The sequence below is a fragment of the Osmia lignaria genome, chromosome 7 (genome assembly GCF_051020975.1).
Source record: "Osmia lignaria lignaria isolate PbOS001 chromosome 7, iyOsmLign1, whole genome shotgun sequence".
Lineage (NCBI taxonomy): Eukaryota > Metazoa > Arthropoda > Insecta > Hymenoptera > Megachilidae > Osmia > Osmia lignaria.
Window position 1 is genome coordinate 4,713,765 of NC_135038.1, and position 19,587 is coordinate 4,733,351.

General features: G+C 30.4%; 4 protein-coding genes across 11 annotated transcripts; 2 read left to right on the forward strand and 2 right to left on the reverse strand.

Annotated features, from left to right (window-relative positions):
* Positions 1-70: 70 nt before the first annotated feature.
* Positions 71-5,621, reverse strand: LOC117609565 (zinc finger protein 800). Of its 6 annotated transcripts, XM_076689062.1 has the most exons (8): positions 4,263-4,466; positions 3,546-3,932; positions 3,218-3,268; positions 2,993-3,130; positions 2,608-2,902; positions 2,366-2,517; positions 1,743-2,292; positions 71-1,662 (listed from the first exon to the last, which is right to left on the reverse strand). In XM_076689062.1, the coding sequence occupies exons 2-8, from the start codon at positions 3,888-3,890 to the stop codon at positions 323-325; spliced, it is 2,871 nt and encodes a 956-aa protein (XP_076545177.1). In that variant the 5' UTR covers positions 3,891-3,932; positions 4,263-4,466; the 3' UTR covers positions 71-322. The 6 variants fall into 6 exon arrangements, with proteins under 6 accessions (XP_076545177.1, XP_076545176.1, XP_076545174.1 ...); XM_076689061.1 differs by lacking the exon at positions 4,263-4,466 and adding an exon at positions 5,505-5,621 and having other exon boundaries at positions 2,993-3,268; XM_076689059.1 differs by lacking the exon at positions 4,263-4,466 and adding an exon at positions 5,160-5,310 and having other exon boundaries at positions 2,993-3,268.
* A 71-nt stretch (positions 5,622-5,692) lies between these two features.
* Positions 5,693-9,656, forward strand: TBCD (tubulin folding cofactor D). The gene is made up of 8 exons (XM_034336051.2): positions 5,693-6,034; positions 6,109-7,789; positions 7,860-8,063; positions 8,127-8,291; positions 8,367-8,491; positions 8,571-8,924; positions 8,999-9,301; positions 9,375-9,656. The coding sequence occupies exons 1-8, from the start codon at positions 5,693-5,695 to the stop codon at positions 9,654-9,656; spliced, it is 3,456 nt and encodes a 1,151-aa protein (XP_034191942.2).
* A 33-nt stretch (positions 9,657-9,689) lies between these two features.
* On the reverse strand, positions 9,690-14,627 carry FucTB (alpha-(1,3)-fucosyltransferase 10). Of its 3 annotated transcripts, XM_076689071.1 has the most exons (9): positions 14,507-14,627; positions 14,127-14,312; positions 12,325-12,456; positions 11,525-11,570; positions 11,281-11,402; positions 10,988-11,207; positions 10,705-10,894; positions 10,449-10,626; positions 9,690-10,318 (listed from the first exon to the last, which is right to left on the reverse strand). In XM_076689071.1, the coding sequence occupies exons 3-9, from the start codon at positions 12,418-12,420 to the stop codon at positions 9,839-9,841; spliced, it is 1,332 nt and encodes a 443-aa protein (XP_076545186.1). In that variant the 5' UTR covers positions 12,421-12,456; positions 14,127-14,312; positions 14,507-14,627; the 3' UTR covers positions 9,690-9,838. The 3 variants fall into 3 exon arrangements, with proteins under 3 accessions (XP_076545186.1, XP_034191952.2, XP_034191953.2); XM_034336061.2 differs by lacking the exon at positions 14,127-14,312 and having other exon boundaries at positions 14,507-14,603; XM_034336062.2 differs by lacking the exons at positions 14,127-14,312; positions 14,507-14,627 and having other exon boundaries at positions 11,931-12,427.
* A 1,406-nt stretch (positions 14,628-16,033) lies between these two features.
* singed (fascin domain-containing protein singed) lies at positions 16,034-19,383 on the forward strand. The gene is made up of 7 exons (XM_034336059.2): positions 16,034-16,162; positions 16,245-16,488; positions 16,572-16,705; positions 16,789-17,078; positions 17,168-17,328; positions 17,494-17,964; positions 18,036-19,383. Exons 1-7 carry the CDS (start codon positions 16,097-16,099, stop codon positions 18,239-18,241), a joined length of 1,572 nt encoding a protein of 523 aa, XP_034191950.1. The 5' UTR covers positions 16,034-16,096; the 3' UTR covers positions 18,242-19,383.
* The last annotated feature ends 204 nt before the right edge of the window (positions 19,384-19,587 follow it).

The window sequence follows — 19,587 nt, forward strand, 5'->3', positions numbered from 1 at the left end:
TATAATTATTTTTTATTCGAACAAGTTTCGTGCGTGAATTTACAGAAACGTAAGACTCTCAACCTTCTGATTATTTTTTTTTTTTTTAAAGAAAACGATATTTTAAAAAACTGAATTATTAGAAATCATAACAAAACGAAAAAGAAACGACGATATTTCAATCTTAAACCTGTTAATATTGATGAGCAAATATATATTATAATATATATACGTATTTATAAACAACAATATACACGTTTACTAAAATTTCATTTCTTCAAACGAATGAAAAAATTAATTGAACATGATTTCGTTAGTTTCAATATTATACACTTTTTGCTAACTAACTGTGGCACTGAGGAAAAGTAAGACTATTTTTTACATCTTCTTTAAGCTTAATATCGCATTTGTCTATAACGCTGTTCTCACAAAGAATTGATATTTTAGCATTTTGTATAGATTTAAAACGTTTGGACGCTTGTTCTACGTCCAAACCGTCTTCATCCAGTACCAGCGGCTTTTTACCCAATGTTTTACTAAAAGGTTTTATAAGTAAAGAGTCCTTTCGAAACGTTACATCTTTTAAATCATAAATAAAATCCTTGTTTAAAGGTTTTATTTTATTGCGAATAGGACGTTGCGGTTTTGAATGATTTTGCATAGACATATTGTCGCCTTCTTTTAAATCGGAACAGCTCGATTGTGCTGTTTCATTATCTTTTATACTTTCTAGCTCTTCTTTTTTGTCTACTTGTTTCGTAGAATCCATTTCAGGTGGCCCAAATATAACTTCCATTACCATTTTTCTAACATCAGGATCCAATAGATTATTTTGTTCCTTAGTATTAATAGTTGATGCCTCTTGTTGAGATTCTCCATTTATGTGAACTATTTCTTGATGCATTGTCGAATCTGTGTTTGTTATTTTTTTGTCTTCCTCCTTTTCTTTTTCTTTCTCCTGTTCATTGTCTTTCTCCTTTTCCTTTTCTTTTTCCTTTTCTTTTTCCTTTTCCTTTTCTTTCTTCTTTTCCTTTTCTTTCTCTTTTTCCTTTTCTTTTTCTTTCTCCTTTTCTTTTTCTTTCTCCTTTTCTTTTTCTTTGTCCTTTTCTTTTTCTTTCTCCTTTTCTTTTTCTTTCTCCTTTTCTTTTTCTTTCTCCTTTTCCTTTTCTTTCTCCTTTTCCTTTTCCTTCTCCTTTTCCTTTTCTTTCTCTTTTTCCTTTTCTTTTTCGATTACAGTTTTTTCTTCGACTTGAACTTCTGATTCTACACGTTCTTCTATAACTTCCGGAGTACTGGACTCCTTTTCTAAGTTTGTTATATCCACCATAATAGTTTGATCACGTATAGATTGATTCTCTGGGATTAGACCTATCATATCTTCTATGATAACACGATTGTTCTGAGCGTTATGCATTTTATTACAATGTGCTACACAATCGCACTTGACGAAACATTTAAAATTGCAAAGTTTACATCGATAACGGTTCCAACCAATATGAATGGCAGCATGTCTTCTTAAATTAGTTGCTGACATGAATTTTCGTTTACACTTAAGGCACTGAAGTTTTGGAAGATTTATTATCGAAGCCACTTTTTCTTCCATTAATAATACGTTATCCACGTTTTTCATTTCTGCAGCTTGTTCAGTATTTATATCCAAAGATATGTTTCTTGTAACATTTGCTGAAAATAAAAATTTTGATTTCACAGAAAATATCTCGTATAATTAAATATAAATGTTATCGACGTAATATGTAACTTACCTGGACTGTTACTTAATCTTTTTGGACTATCCTTGCCTTTTCTTTTTCTACTTCCAACATTGATTTTTGGTTTATTTATATTAGTATACACAATCTCTATAGGATCAGAAATATCACTTGTAGAAGGAACGTTGCTTTTCTCCGTAGTTTTTACTACTCCATTTGTATAAACTGCCGCAATTTCTTTGTTCGGTTCATTTTGAGAACTTAATTTTTCAGTATCTAACATTTCCCAATCTTCTTTACTTAATGTTGCAACGGATTCTACGCGAATAGGTGTTTCGTTACTATGATTAATTTCAGTCGAAATAGAACAATTTTCTGCATTCAAATTCTTCTGAATTTCTGGATTAATAATTATATTTTCCTTTGGAATAGGATCTGGTGAAATTTTATTCACTCTTTTTACTTTATTTGTGCTTTCACAGGCTGCAACACGCCTATGGCAATACTGTGAATGAGCGGACAAGGCTGCCTTCCTATCAAATCTTTTTCCACAACCACCGCATCTTTGCAATTCTGCATCAGATTCTAAGTGATCCATCCATTCCTATCAAAATACTATGTTTTAAATTAACAATATTTTGATGAAAATTAACGTATTACATTGATAACCGAGATACCTGAGTTTCATTAATTCTTAATGCATCGTTCGTTAAAGTTTTGTTGGCATCTTCTTTTTGTAAATCCTCGGCAACAGTCGTATCCTTCATGTATGCTTTTTCCTGAATCTGTGACCTAAGTTTCCGTACTTCTTCACTGGTTTTCCTATGAGCTATAAGACGGGTTAATGAAAGCTAACACGTTTCTAATTTAAATGTCATTGATCACTTATGCAAACTATATATATATATATTGTACGTACTTTTAAAGAGATGTCGATAAACACTCCAAGTATTTGCAAATGTAGCAGAACAAAATGGGCAGGGAAAACATAACCTGTGAGATGTATGCAATGTCTTTGTATGAACAGCTAACGTTTTCTTTGTTGAAAACCTCGCATTGCATATAGTACAAACTTCAGGAGTTTTACTAATTCCTTCTGCACTACTGCTTTCAGTCCTGCTGTTACTGTTTGACTCTTCGATAGACTGTACAAGGTGTCCATTTGAATTTAACACTGCAGTTTGTCCACTTATCATATCTGTTAGCTCTGTTACCTAAATATCATTGAATTTATAATAAAATATTTCACGTAACATTACTTTGTTAATTATCTTTGTTTTTAATCAGTTATTTGTAAACAATACCTGTGCTTTCATTAAATCTCTATGATCTTGATTTGAAACTATTGACTCAACAGTTTGATAAACTGCTGATGAATTTGACTGCACAGTTTCCAAACAGATCCATTCTGTGTTACTTCGTAAATTTTCTGTTTGTTTTTTCTGTAACATATTAACAACAGAAGTGAGATCCTTTTTTTCTTCTTTTTTAAAAACTTGACTTCTCAAGATTCTATCATTTCCACAAACCTCTTGAAGCAATTTCTCTGGTTTCTTATTATTTGATTCACTTGTAAAAGCCTGTAAAATATATATGCATATACATAATCTTTATATATATTTTTTAAATCAAGTTGCAGTTAAAAATTTGGAATACTTTTAATGCATTCTATATTTGAAATATTATATAAATAACTTATTTTTAATAACAAAAATCAATAATATAGCATAAGAGATAACAACATTTAAATAAAAATATCTAATTGTATTAGTATTATTTAGATCAGTAATTCATTTGCTGTTAGAAAAATTACTTGTTACTTTAACTTTGTATTATAATAAACAGAATAGAACGTACTGTAGTATAATCATTGAAAGAATTCTTAGTAAATGTGACATCAAATTTTTCTTTACAGTAAATACGTTTATGCGAGATGAAATTAACCAAACTTCTAAATAAACTTCTGCATATACGACATTCGTATACCAGATCACATTCATATGTCAAAATAGATTTAATTTCTTCGCTGCCGCTTTCTAAAATTTTGGTTGCACGATACAGATTTGAAACGCTTGTATCAATTGGTTGACTTAGTTGAGATAAATCTGGATTTATAGTGGTAACTTCTGTTGGAGGGAATTTAACTTTTCCAAATTTCCCATTAGGTTTTTTACTTTTGGTCTTTGCTTTCATCGATTTCATTTTCCATAAATATCGCACATCCAACGTATTATCTCATAAGAACTGCAAAAATAAATGTATTATGAAATTATGTAAGCTTAACAATCCTAGCTAATCATAATATAAAGAATATACATAAATTGATCAATTACATAATGTAGCAGTTAATTATAAATAATAAGAAAGAAATTAAAGAGCTCAGGGAAGAAATAAAGTAAGGTAATTATAACAGCATAGTTCAAAGTGATATTTCAAAGAACTGAAAGATTATGTATAAGAAAATATGTTTTAAAAATAATAATTCATCTTCTGATACAAAGGGAATACTTAAAAATTCATTAAAAACTATGAATTTAAAAGTGAAACAAGAAAAAGCATACAATGGGGATGTACCGTCTCTCCTGCATTTTACTGCGTAAAAATCGATTTTTACTTTTCAGATTTTGAAGTTATGAAGAAAACAAATTATTAAGAAGCAATAATGTCTGTTAAAAATGAGTTCTCTCACAAGAAAGACACGCGATTTAGATCTTCTTATACAAGACTGATTCTGATTTCGATCGAGCTACGACCTCCATTTTTCCAAAACCTAGAAGTTCTTGGCTCTACCACTTTAGTGAAACGGTACCGTGGGCAGCACATTCATTTTATTGAAGAATAATTTTACTTATTATTTAAATTTTCTTATCTGTTCAATAATTTTCAATGAAAATTCGACGTACCATTGACCTGCAGAAGTAATTCAGCAAGCTCATGATATAAAGCATAAGTTATGAATTAAAAATTATACGTTTTCTTAAAAATTTATTACAGAAGGTTATGTCCCTTTAATTTTTATAAAAATTATATTTAGCAATTAAAATAAAGTAATACATCATTTCCCCAATTATGATAAATACAAATTTTACTACAAAAATTTTACAAGTAATTTAATAGAAACAATGCATGATTCTATTATATAGTAATGACTAATAATAAAAGAAAAAGATTTCCTTGAAAAGTAATTTGAATTGTTCTATATTTTTCAAATCTGTGCATATAAACATTGAAGTATATTATATTAAGATTTTTCAAGCTTTTTCCTATATGCATTATGCGTGAAGACCTTACGTATTTCTTTTTCACTTATATCTTTTAACATTAAATTTTAAATTATCATATCTTCTATTACAATTGAATTTAACTTTGTATAAACAAAATTAAAGGTTTATACATATCTTATAAACCTTTATATATATTGGTAAGAATCTTTATGAAAAATGAAATAATAAAAACATCATTTTCATTTACCATTAGAAATTATAATAGCCCACTGCATACAACAACTTAGACTTCAGATTCATTAAAAATCTTAGACTGTGATAAACAAAAAGACTTTCATTTGTAATGTTGTTTCTGATTTGAAGATTGACTATGTATCACAATGTTATAGCAAAAGCTTAATTTCTGTAAAATTCTTTCTCTTTATCATTAGTTACAAAAATATTTATAAACATCATTTATAATATACTTATAACTCATCAAGTAGATTAATTTTTGATACCCAAATTGAAATGATATTTGTAAACCACAATTGTATCATATAATAACATATTAAAAGTAAAGAAAAACTTGAATATTTAATAAAATACATACAGTATAATTGTAAAGTTTGTTGTGCCGCGGCGCATGCGTTACAATTTCGCATCTTTTCCTCGTGAAACCATTCGAAAGAATCTGTGTTTTGTACGTTTAGATTTTGTACAAACTGAACTGTTTAAAAATGCACGTTAATTGATGGTAATAACTTCTGTGAATAAGAAGAATAATCATAAAGAAAAAAAATGGTGTTGAATGATTGTCCGGACTCGGACGTAATTGGTTGTGGATTCAGTGCGTTTAAGGAAATTGATGAAGTGATAGCTTTGATTTCGGAATTGAAAAAAGCTGATCTTTCTTCGAGTCTTGTTGAAAAAAATCGAGATCGTTTCAACTTTATCTTGTCGCAGTATCAGGATCAAAGGCAATTACTGGATCCATATTTAGATGACATTCTACAACCACTGATTGGTATCATCAAAGATGAAAATTCTACAGAGAGCATGCAACATAATGCTTTCAAATATATTTTTGTTGTTATGTCAGTCAAGACGTACAAAAACATTGTTACGTATCTCCCACATGAGGTATACTATACCATCTTATAACTTGATTGATAATAACATTTAAGTTTTGAAATAATTGATTTAATTCGATATAGGTGACAGATCTCCTTCCTGTTTTGCGGATGCTGGAAAAGCAAGATATAAATGATGTAGAAACATGGGAATCTCGCTATGTACTTCTGATTTGGCTTTCTATCATTTCAAAGATACCGTTTCCACTATCGCGGCTGGAAGTCTCTGATGTGACATTAGAAGAATCGATAATAGTCAGAATTATAAAGATATGTAAACTATTTTGCTTGTCAAAGGATGCTTGTGCGGTAGCTGCAGTTTTCTTAATTGCCAATTTCTTAACAAGATCAGACGTTAAAAACGTATATTTGGGAGAAATGATAATTTGGAGTTTACAGTGCGTGGAAGATGACCCCTTAAGACACGGTCCTTTAGCCGTTATAGCGGCGATATTAAAACACAACGCAAGAGAAGACGTTAAACCGCACATCCAAATAATTTTAGACAAAGTTTTACAGTTCCATTTGAACGATAATCCCGCCGATCTCATTCGGAAGTTCGGGATAAAGATTGTACAAAGAATTGGTTTGGTATTATTAGGAACAAAATTAGCTTCATGGAGATATCAGAAAGCTAGTAGACCAATATCCTTGCTACCAAATGCTAAAAATAGTAATACTATAGAAAGCGTAGAAGAAGCTAAAAATATTCCGTTTTATCACGACGATCAGGATATTCCACCGGCGATAGAAGATATTATCGAGCAACTTATACAAGGGCTCAGAGATAAAGTAATTACAATACGGTGGTCTGCTGCAAAAGGAATTGGTAGAATAACAGCAAGATTACCAATAGATTTAGCAGACGAAGTAGTAGGATTTGTATTAAACCTTTTCTCTGGTCGAGAATCAGATTCTGCCTGGCACGGTGGTTGCTTAGCATTAGCAGAATTAGGACGGCGCGGACTTCTTTTGCCTCATCGATTAAAGGATGTGATACCAGTTGTTGTTCAGGCATTGGTATTCGATGAACCACGTGCTTATGGATCAATTGGATACTTGATCAGAGATGCTGCCTGTTATGTTTGTTGGTCATTCGCAAGAGCATACGATTCTGATATTTTTCAACCCTACGTAAAAGAGATTGCAGCTATGTTATTAGTTGTTACTTGTTTCGATAGAGAAATTAATTGTAGAAGAGCCGCCTCCGCGGCGTTTCAAGAGAATGTGGGTAGACAGGGTAACTTTCCCCACGGAATAGAAATACTTACTATTGCTGATTATTTCGAAGTTGGTGTTAGAAATCATGCATACTTAAAGATTAGTACGCAAATTGCACAGTATGAAGAATATACAAAACCTCTGATCGATCATTTAGTCACAAGAAAAGTAACTCATTGGGATACAGCACTTAGAGAACTTTCGGCCAAGGCTCTATTTAATTTAACCCCTATAGATCCAAATTACATTAAAGACACAGTTTTACCAAACTTATTAGATATGTTAAATTCTATCGACTTAAATATCAGACACGGTGCGGTATTGGCTATTGCAGAGATATTGGAAGCATTGCACAATTGTTTTAATGACAACATTGAAAATATCATTGGGGCGTCAGCGGTAGAAAATATAAGAAATATAGTGAGCACTTTTAGAAAAAGAGGACAATTCAAAGGTCTTGGAGGAGAGTTAATGAAGCAAGCTTGTGCTGTACTTATAAAGAAATGCTCTATCGTTCATTTTCCAATATCCAGGGAAATGATTTGTAAGTTAATTATTACTAATAGATTTTTTATCATTGTATTTGTATTAAATATTTGCTATAACTTTTGCAGATGACTGGCAGGATCTTTTAGAAGAATGTTTGAGCCATGAAGTATCCACGGTAAAAATAAAAGCTGCCGAAACTCATACAGAATTTTTTCGAAAATATTATGCCAATCTAGATAGCGAAGACCGTAATGCTGTAATTAATCGTTATCTCGATAATTTGCAATCAAACAATCAGTTGGTCCGAATTGGTTTTGCACAGGCCATAGGTAATACACAAAATATTCGGATCCTAAAACGACTCGATACTACTTTCATTAATCTTTTTTCAGGATATTTTCCTTTATTCATACTTTGTGAAAGAATAAAAGATATAATAGAGGCTCTGATTAAGTGTATTGAAATATCAGCGAGTACTTTGAAATGGGCAGAGAGTAGAAAAGAAGCTATCCATGCTTTGATAATGGTCTGTCAAACTTTAGGAGTTAAAGAAGCTGGTTTGTTTCTTATTTTTGGAAAAAAATTTTAATATATATTTCATTTAGAATGATCAAGATTTGTATACTTTTTAGATAAGTGGCAGGCATTCGTACCCGACTTGTATCGTTGTTATTTGTTAGCATTGAAGGAATATACAATAGATAGTCGTGGAGATATAGGAGCTTGGGTACGAGAAGCAGCTATGAACGGCTTACATGTAAAGACCTACTTTATTATCAGTTATATTGAATTTATCAATGTAAAAATCTAAATGAATGTTCTTTAAATAATTCCAGATGCTAACGAATTTAGTGTCACAAGCAAAGCTAGTCTCAGTATTAAACGAGGAGCTAATGGCAAATATTATTGGAGGAATTGCACAGCAAGCTGTTGAAAGAATTGATGGAATTCGAGCACAAGCTGGAATTGTTTTCAGTGCGCTTATTCACAGTGATCCTCCTCTACCGAACATTCCGTATCACGAGGAATTAAAAACTATTTTCCCTTATGACGAGTGTAAAGAAAGTATGGAATGGCGAATGGAATCTGCTACTTTTCCACGATTTATTAAGATGTTATCTTATCCTCCGTACACGATGAACCTCTTACGAGGAATTGTATTTAGTGTCGGAGGCTTAAGTGAATCTTTGGTAATCATCCTGATCGTACAAGCGATTAAATATTTTGTATTTTGACGTAAAATTTACGATACTCTTTTGTTTAGGTTAAACATTCTAGCGTTTCTTTATTTTCTTATTTACAAGAAATAGATGAATTAGGCCTGACAAATTTATGTTATAAGATTTTACAAATTTTTGAAGAAAGTCATAAAAATGAAAGAATGATTACGTCCATGCTGGCCTTTTTGGATCGTTTACTTAGTTCCGGATGTATACAAATTGTTCTTGATGATTCTAAGAATGGAATTGCGGAACGAATTTTAATACTACTTAAGGTTGAAATTAAAAATACAAGCAATACCAAGTTGGTAATCAGCAGTATAAATGTTTTTTGTCAGCTTTTGCAGGTATATTTTGATATTGAATATCACAAAAATAACAACATATTTTTAGGATAACTGGGCAATTTCTTGTTTTTAGATACATGGACCAGTAGCGAAGAGAGCATTTTGCCAACTGAGCATCTTTCTTTGTCATAAGTACAGGTGCATACGAAAGGTTGCTGCTACAAAAACCTACGAAGCTTTAACTCTATACGGAGAAGAAATGGACCTTTCGGAAGAGGAGTTAACTAAACTTTTGACTAAATTAAATGTTACCGATTGGGAACAACCGGTATCCGAACTTCGATCAATCAGGAATGATCTTTGTGATTTAATGAAAGTACCTGCTCCTATTGTGCAAACTAAACTAACGAACTGAACTTAATTATACATTAGGATTTCATTTCACTAAATTGGTAAGTGAAAAATAGAAAACTTCTTCCCTTATGATATTATGATTATTATATATAATACTTTCAAAATATAAAAAATATATAAAATTAAATGCAAAGAATTTCAAGAGTATTATTACTCAACGAAAATTACTTAAGTACCAGTAACTTAGCAGTCATTATTGTTATACAATTGCAGTTTTTCTTTTTCGAAATTGTCCATATTAATTGTCAAATTATTTAGTAAATAATAAGTTAATAATTTTGCACTACACTTTTCTAAAATCCATTGCTTTACCCACCAATTATTATGATCAATCTTATTTGTTAACGGGTTTATTGGCAGTGGACATTCATAATGTTCCTTATTAACAAATTTCGTTTTCCTTGATTTTTCTAAATTTTCGCAAATAAAACATTCGAATTCTTCGACGTAATTTCCAAATTCATTTCGAAACCATCTTTTATTCTTTTCTAATGCTTTCTTAAGTCTTTGATTAGGTATTTCATAATTATCAATTAATTTATGTGATAAATATTTATCATATTCAGTTTCATTGGAAGAAAGTTCGTGTAAAAAATTGGCCAAACTTATTGGATCTTTAAATTCCAACATTGAAATTGCAGACATATTATTTGGAAGCCAATCCTAAGAATGTTTAATTTCTTTTTGAGAATGAAAGAAGTCACATTATACGATTTACTTTACTTTAAAAATAAAAATCAACCTATTGATGTATTAAAAAGAATCATTAAAATAACAGTTTAAATCGTAATACCTTAAATGAAGGTGATCCATAATATATAGGTACAGATCCAACAATAAGGGGCCTCCACAATTTTTCCGTGATATAATCTTGACAGACTGCATTTTCAAAAGCTATTGTAAATTTGTAATTGCTGATGAAAGAGAGAAAATCCTCGCTATTTAATGTTTCAAGGTAATTTTCCTTTAGCCTATATTATAGTTATGTGTTATTTGTAGAAATAATATAATTATTACAATTAACATTTTCCAAATCTATAAAGTATCACCTTGTATCTAATTGAGCATTATTCAAACATACGCCATATGAATCTACGCGTATGTATTTCATTAATTCCGCTACATAAATATCTCTATTACTTGCAGTATCACAGTCTGATTGTATGTAAAGCAATGGTGCAAGGTTTTTTGTATGCATTAATTTAGTCTTTTCTTGCGTTGTAACAAAGTATTTTTTACCTGAAATATAAAAGTACTAAATTAATTCAAGTTGAAAAAACATGAAAAATATATAATGCAATGTAAAGGTTTTGATTTACTGTATTTATCTACTTAATAATTCTGTAATTCCAGGTAGATCTATGAGAGTCAGAGGTACATCGCTAAATCTGCTAAATGTTGAAGAGTATGTAAAAAGATTTAAAGCTTCCTGATGAACTAGGATTGGGTTGTTTCTTGGAGATTCTTCGTGAAGTAAACCCCAGGGAACTTGGTCAGATTTCCATGTTGGTAAATCATTAATTTGAAAAGCACTACCATAAAAAAGAATACTCTGAAAATTAAGATACGTATTAAATATAGATTTACAACGAACATTTGTTATTTAATACTTGAGACCAGATTACTTTTATCTTTTGATGATACTGAAATGATCTATTGTTGGTAAAATAACATTGATAACGTCCACAATCTCTAAGTTTCCCATCAGTTCCAAAAGGAGTCCACCATAAAATTATAGGTACTTCTCCTGAAAAAAAAAATATACATATGTATAAAAATATGAAAGAAATGTTAATATTTTTCTAATTTTTATATCATTACTTTACACACATTTACAAAAATATTGAAAATTTAATGTATTCTATATACCTGAATAATATAATTTGTTATCACCTTCAATTTCAATTGAATACATCTGTAAATTATTTTGTTTATTTTCAAAATCATAAACTTTATTGATTAATAATGATATTACTGCTAAGTTAACGTTTAATACTTTTATAAACAATTGTGAATTACAAAATTTTTGTATGTTTATTGCTTACTTAATAGTTACTATAATGATAAGCATTTACTGTATTAATATTTTACTTCGTTAATTAAAAAATTGTATTTATAATGAAGATATTAATAAAACTTGTATTATATTAATGTCTTTCAGTATTTTTATAAAAATATATAGATATGTCAATATTTAATAGATTATACTAGGAGAATGCATTTGTTGTAAATTATTCTAAAATATTTTGCTGTGTTAGATATCTAGCTAATATACCTGATAAATTATTATACTTAATGTGACAGCAACAATTGTCATAAGCATAAAATACATTTTTTTGTGAGAGTATAACATTTTATATTTTAATTATTACTTTCAAAATTCAATAAAATATAATATTAAACTACTCTTTATATCATTTTAATCTCTTAAAAAAAAAAACTGCTTTATAAATCAATAATGCGACATCAAACGGCCATAGTTAAGTTTCAGGTTAAGTGTCAAACGTTATCTGCTTCCTGTAAGCATCCTTCATTTAAAATCTGACATTCAAAATCTATGAATTTTGAAGTTAATTAATTAAAAAAAAGGGAGTAATAATTGTACTATGACTGGAAACTTTATATGCATAGAGCTTATTCGAAATAATATATTTTATAAAACATCACACGTGAGCGTGAGTAAGACGGACATGGAGCGGATTATGGGAGAGTTGGTCCCGCATCTCGTCCGTTTCCTGCCCACTTCCTGTCCACTCTCCGTTCATCCGCTTCACGGGCGTATCGCGAGCCCCACTTATCCGCTTTAAAATTATTTAATTAAAACACTATTAATTACAATTGTTTGAAATACGTAAAGAAATGGTAGTGAAGACTATTAGTACGATTTAACTAGACTTAATTATATCTATAAATGTTATATTTAAAGAACTTTCTATAATGTATATTATCAATTTTGAAATAATAATTAGTATAGAATACAGTAAATGGATATAAAGTAGAAAATCTCCTTTTTGTTTTAACGTACACCTTACATGAAAGGTGCGCAGATTTTCTACAAATGATTGTAATATCCGTATAACTCATACGCAGGTGTATGTACGCGTGAACGCACATAAAACTTTCTAAGAATTTGTAAAGGCAAGTCGGTCATGGTTACGATCACGGTTGCAATCAGGATTACGATCACAGTCATGGTTACAGTCACGCTTCTGACTTTTCTTTGGCGGTCAACGAACTCTTTCTTCTCTTTTTCTACATTTATTCTTCTTTTCCTTCCATCGGTAACAGTTTCTTTAACGACGTTGCTCGATGCATCTAGGCTATCGCAAAAACACCTTTCTTCTATAACAAATGTACTACTTAGTAAAATTAATGAATTTTTTGCTTTATTTTACGATAGCCTAGTTATAATTACGCGCCATTTACACTTGATTATAAAAGTTATATCATACCATAGGCTGTAGTAAATTTATTTTCATTAATATACACGATAATTCGTGTTATTTAATTAATGATAATCTACATAATATTGATACTTTTATACCGAAATTTAATTGTAAATAGAAGGAAAGAAATTTAAAGCTGTTCTGCGTCCGCGATTTGCGAAGAAAATCAAATTAGTGGTAGCTTCTTGTTAGACACGCTCCAAAGTCTTACAATTAGTCTTCCTATACGAAATCGGATTAAATTTTAAGTATCACACTGATCTAAATAAAGTTTTCAATAATTAAATGTTTTAATCAATGATCATAGAAACTTTATCCTTTTAGTTCTTCCAGGTAGAAATATAAAAATTGTTATAAGTTTATAATAATGCAAATAACATTTACAGCTAAGCAAATATTTCAAATTCGTGTTACTTGGAACGAAGCTTCACGGAATTAATAGAACCTTTTGTTCTAGAAAAATAATAAAAATGCAACGTTAGGATTAAAGGGACTACGGTTACAGAGCAAGATATCTTTTTACAAAAAATTTGTTTGAAAATCGTCTTTCTTGGAATGCTGCACTCATATTGCAGACATCGTTCACATGAAAAAATATATTTTATATTTAAGGATACGGTAATCGAAATATTTTGCAAGAAAAATTTATACGATTCGGAACAAAGCACGTACCGTTTACTATTTTAAATTAACGAACTCTAAAATGCTCTTAAAAAGGTAATTATCATCGCGAAAGTTTATATCGCAACATAAAGAGGACGAAATAACTGTATACCGTTTAACTGTATCTAAGAGGATTAAATTGCTAATTACGTAAATATGTATATCTTTCACAAAAAAAAAAGATATTTTAAACTTGCTACTATAATGAAATAATATAATATTTTTTTTTAATTACGTTGCATTGTAAATTTTACAAATATACATAGTAACCTAATCATAAGTATAATGTTTCTAATATACTTATACATGAGCTGTCTGTATAATGCAAAAGTTAATTTATAGAACAAAACAATAAATAATACCTAAAATTAAAAAATGGTGACATTGCTATTGGGAAAACGGTGATCACAAAAGTAGGGTCGTCGATCTACAGTTCACGGTCCTTCAGAAAGCCGACAGTTCGATGTATGCTTGTTCCCCACCTTTTCCTCTTTCTGTATCCCCTATCATTCACGACCCCCTTATTAAAACAGCGCACGCGCGATATTCTGGCAGAATTCCACAGTGCCGTATGAAATTAAAGATGTATCTGTTAGATTTACCTAATTTATCATATACGGAATTCTAACTAACAAACAGTAACCAACATATTTTATTGTAATTTTTATAATTCCATTCGAGTAATTTCGATTATTTTTTACATCCTGATTATTAAGAATCAATTGAGGTAATAAATACTTACAGAGAAATTCCTGTAACATCTCCTACAATGCTACAATTCTATAGACAGTCCTGAATTCTATGGTGGAATCAGATGCTGCGCATGCGTTGGAAATCCTGCGGGACCTTAACACAGTCGGAGAAGAACAAGCGAGTTAAGTCAGTTGCTGGGTATATCTGTGTTGTGACGAATATAATTCGCCGTTCGTGACTTGTACTTCTCTTGCGTACTTTTCTCTCTTACTTTTTCAGTGTTATTCTACAACAGGTATAGATCTATACGTATATCTTCTTTTTATTCGACAAGTTTATTTATAGACCTACTTAGCAACAAAAGAATAACGCCTCTTAAAAAATTGTTATTATATTGACCCTAGTAGGTATACACACGTATAATTATTTATTTTCCTATTTATTTATTCATTCATTGAACTTATAGATTTTAACTGTACTTATCTAAACTCGCACAATTGTTTTTCATTCATCAGGCGCTGTCACTAGATTAACGGAAATTATCTGCACACCCTCGGAGAAAAGGCCGATGTATTACTATTTATTGTTTAGTTATCTTTGTTGAAGATGTCCATTCGTTTTCTAATGTTTTCCCATTTAAACCATCTACGATGACATACCTAGAAATTTTAATATTAAAAACTTAAATATTATCTAAATTTTCAAACAGTTACTGTCGCTTAGATTCTAAGTTTTTTTTATTTCATATTTATATATTTTCAATTTTCTATGTTTCCGATTCCTATACTACTATCATTTGTCAATATAAATTCAAAATGAATTAAAGATACCCTGATTTGAACAAATGAAGCTTCACTCATTGTTCTGCCTTTCTTATCATATTATTGATTTTATGTTTACTGTTTAATGAATAAGTTTTGAATTTCGTGTCCTTTTTTTCCGTAAACATTTTAATTTTTATTTATATCGTTTCTGACAAGTGTAAATAGTTAAATATTCTAAATATTTGGACATTTTTATTAATAAAACAGCTCATGCGTTTAAAAGGATTTTAAAATTAGAATAAGGAATAAACGTACGATTTCTAAGTAGAAAACAAATCATATGTACTTTGCTTTGCAATTAATAAAGACAAATGTAGTATTCTAATACGAATAAAAAAAAATTATACTTATAAAGGACGAAATAGTCCTTTTAACGTGTTCCCGTTGGAGAAGTTGGCCCCACCCAGGCGGAAGCCACGTAGAAATGAGTCATCAAGTCGAGGGTTGAAAATAAAATATCTTGGAGAAAAAAAAATTTCAGGACAAAAGTAGGGGTGTTCGAAATTAAGAAGCGCGTTATCTACATACAAGTACTTTTCCGGTTAGGTCAGACATGTATGTTCGTAGAAGGCGTTTCGCAGCACAACTGTCACTATAAACATTTCTTCGATGCACTATAATTAAATATAGACGAAAAGTTATTTAAAATAAAATTGTTATTTTAATTTAAAACAATAAATTTCTTATACATACCCTCACGATTAATTATCCGCGGATGATTATATTCATTGCAATTGAATTATTTATTGCAGAAGCAAATCCGTGGAACTTTTGCGGCACCTATTTCTAAATTATCCGTTAATTAAACCAATTCAATGATGCAGGCTAACGGATCTGAAAATATTGGTTCAGAAAATACGAACGAGAAAACGGGATGGACGGTAATTATGAATTATTACAAAATCATTTATATGAAATGAGAAATCATAAGAAAAGTTAACTTTATCCGGTAATTACTTTTAGGTCGGATTGATAAATGGAAAATTTAAGTACCTTACAGCTGAAACTTTTGGATTTAAAATAAATGCAAATGGCTCAAGTTTGAAGAAAAAACAATTATGGACTTTGGAAGGTAGCGAACAACAAGTTTACCTTAGATCTCATTTGGATCGCTATTTGGCAGTGGATCAGTTTGGAAATGTTACCTGCGAAGCAGAGGATCCTAGTGATCCTGGCTGTGCTTTTCAAATTCAGCTAGCTTCTGATGGTATCTAACAATATTTCCTGTTTATATTAATAAGTAATAGAAGAAATATCATTAACAAGAATTACTTTTCTGTATTAAATTAGGAAGTGGAAGATGGGCTTTGAAAAACATTCAGAGGGGATATTTCCTGGGTTCTAGTCAAGATGAGCTTAAATGTACAGCCAAAGCTCCGGGTGAACCTGAATACTGGCTGGTGCATCTTGCTGCTAGACCGCAAGTAAGAAACATTTCATGTATCAAGAAATGAAAGATTCAAAACTACTTACTATTATGATGAAACTACAAATGTAAAATTTACAGGTAAATCTGAAATCTGCTGGAAGAAAACGTTTCGCTCATTTAAGTGCGACGCAGGATGAAATCCATGTAGATGCACCAGTTCCTTGGGGAGAGGATACACTTTTCACGTTAGAATTTCGTCCTGCTTCGATAGAGGATGATGGTCAAGAACATTCTAAATTCGAGGGTGGTCATTATGCTCTTCATACTTGTAATAATAAATATCTTGCACGTGATGGAAAACTCTTAGATACCTGTACAAGAGACTGCCTTTACGCGGCCGAATTTCATGCTGGATTACTTGCGCTCAGGTTGGTTCTATCGATACTTCTTTTATTATTTTTTTTATTACACTCTTCAGGTAATCTTCTAATAATAAAACTAATATAACGAATTAAAGAGATTTGTATGGAGCGTACTTGGCACCCATTGGAAGTAAAGCTGTTCTAAAATCAAGATCAACGACAGTAACGAGAGATGAATTATTCTCTTTGGAAGAATCACTACCGCAGGCTTCTTTTGTTGCTGCCTTGAATCAACGATACGTATCTGTAAAACAAGGTATTTCATATTTAAATAAGTTATAGTTACTTTGATTATTGCTTTGTCTTTTAATGAAATAATTTTCTAAAATTTTAACTTTTCATTTATAACTTTCAATTCGTTAAAGTTTAAAATAATGTTAAAAGCCTCTATAGATAGCATCAGCATCCATTGTGGTTCTAGGAGTTGATGTGACAGCTAATCAAGACGAGATATCCGGCCATGAAACTTTCCAACTTGAATTTGACCGTGTAACTAAACGGTGGTATATACGTACCATGCAAGATCGCTACTGGAGTCTCGAAGCTGGGGGAGGAATCCAGGCATCAGAGCACAAACGTTCTTCCAACGCTTTATTTGATTTAATCTGGCAATCAGAAGACGGTACGGTAGCTCTACGTGCTAACAATGGAAAATTCTTAGCAACCAAGCGTTCTGGACATCTCTATGCTAATGCGGATTCTGTAAATGGACTGGACTCGGATGTTAGCAAATATTATTTTTATTTAATGAACAGACCTGTTTTAGTTTTACGTTGTGAACAGGGATTCGTAGGACCTAAAAGTTCATCTAGTCCAAAATTAGAATGCAATAAGGCTATCTATGAGACCATCAGAGTAGAAAGATGTGAACGCGGAGTTGTTAGATTTAAAGGTAAAGTATTTTAAATACATATATACCTATATACCTTAAATCGCTTACTTTACAATCTTTGCTCGTTTCAGGTCAGAATAACAAGTACTGGCATGCGGACAGCGAAGGAGTAACCGTGGATTCTGATATACCTTCTGATGGTTTTTATCTGGAATTACGAGAACCTTCTCGTATTTGTATTAAACACATCGATGGGCGATACCTTACTGCAGGAAAGAATGGAGCATTACGTCTTGGGGAAACAGATTATGAATCTGCTACAAAATGGGAATTTTAATCAACCAAACGATCATACATAATCTATGTTCTTTTGAAACTGTTTTTACATATTTATTTCAAGGATTGATATTTAATAGATACTATATTCGAATTTAAAAACAAAAGTTAAATACATAGCTTATGTACTACTTTGTTCTTAACTTAAGTTTTGTCTTTTTTCGTATACATTCTATTTCACGCTCAAATGGGAAAGGAATGAATTAAACGATAATGATAAAATATAATACGTGTATCGGGTTGAAGTTTCAAAAGAACATAGCTAAGATTTACTGCCCTTTTTATAGCTTCAATGTAATCTAATATGATATTTACAAGTATGGGAAAAGCTCGTATCAAGTACTTAATTAGGAGTACGCTGTGGAATTAATTTTATACGTCTAACTGTAACTTCCTCCATTTATAAAATATCGTATAAGACTGATCACTCACATGTTTACAGAGTAATTAACGATTACATCATTTTTTTTTAATAATTTAATGAAATATTTAATAATGATTTATTATTTTTACAGATAAAGTAACTGAAGAATTTTTTGACCAGAAAATTGAGATTTATTCCGTTGACTCAATTTTTTCTTTGGAATATTATTTATTTTTCAAGTTAACTAAAACACTTAACCGATTGGTAATTTTAAACGCAAAAATACTAATATTATATTTTTCAGTTCTTTTTGTTGTTGAAGTTTTGTAATAATTAAAATCGATAACATCAGCTGTTAAGAGTCATTATCAATTTTGTAAATAATTATTTTAGATACTTCATGATTTTCTATAATCTTTGATTAAGATATTTTATTAATTGTGTTAATCGTATAAAAAACGAAGTATAAGAAAATAATAATTTAACCAATCGTTTAAGTGTTTAAAAAGAATTTAGCTTTCTAGTCTTCGCATTAATATTAGTATTAATACTTGAATTTCTGTGAAACACTACATACACTAGACAGCATATTTCATGGTATGTCAATAAGTAACATAGGTTTTCAGTCGATAAAAGTAATCATTCCATACAATAAATACATTTGTTTTTTACTCAGACATATACTAACATAAACGCACAAATGTGTAATTAGTGTATACCTGCTATCTAGTGTATATGCCTCTAAAAAAAAAAGAATAATTGACGCAATAATCGAATCAGTCTATGTAATTTGAGACCACGCTTTTTCTATGTAAGAATTTTACATTCCGTGAGCTGTGCAATGGTCGAAACATTCTTACAGGTATTTTTCCGAAAAAGAAAACTACATCGGAACCCGCTCAAAGAAAAAAAAAAAAAAAAAAAAAAAAAATTGAAAGCACACATTTTATACTGTTTGATACCAATTTTATCAGCATGTAATC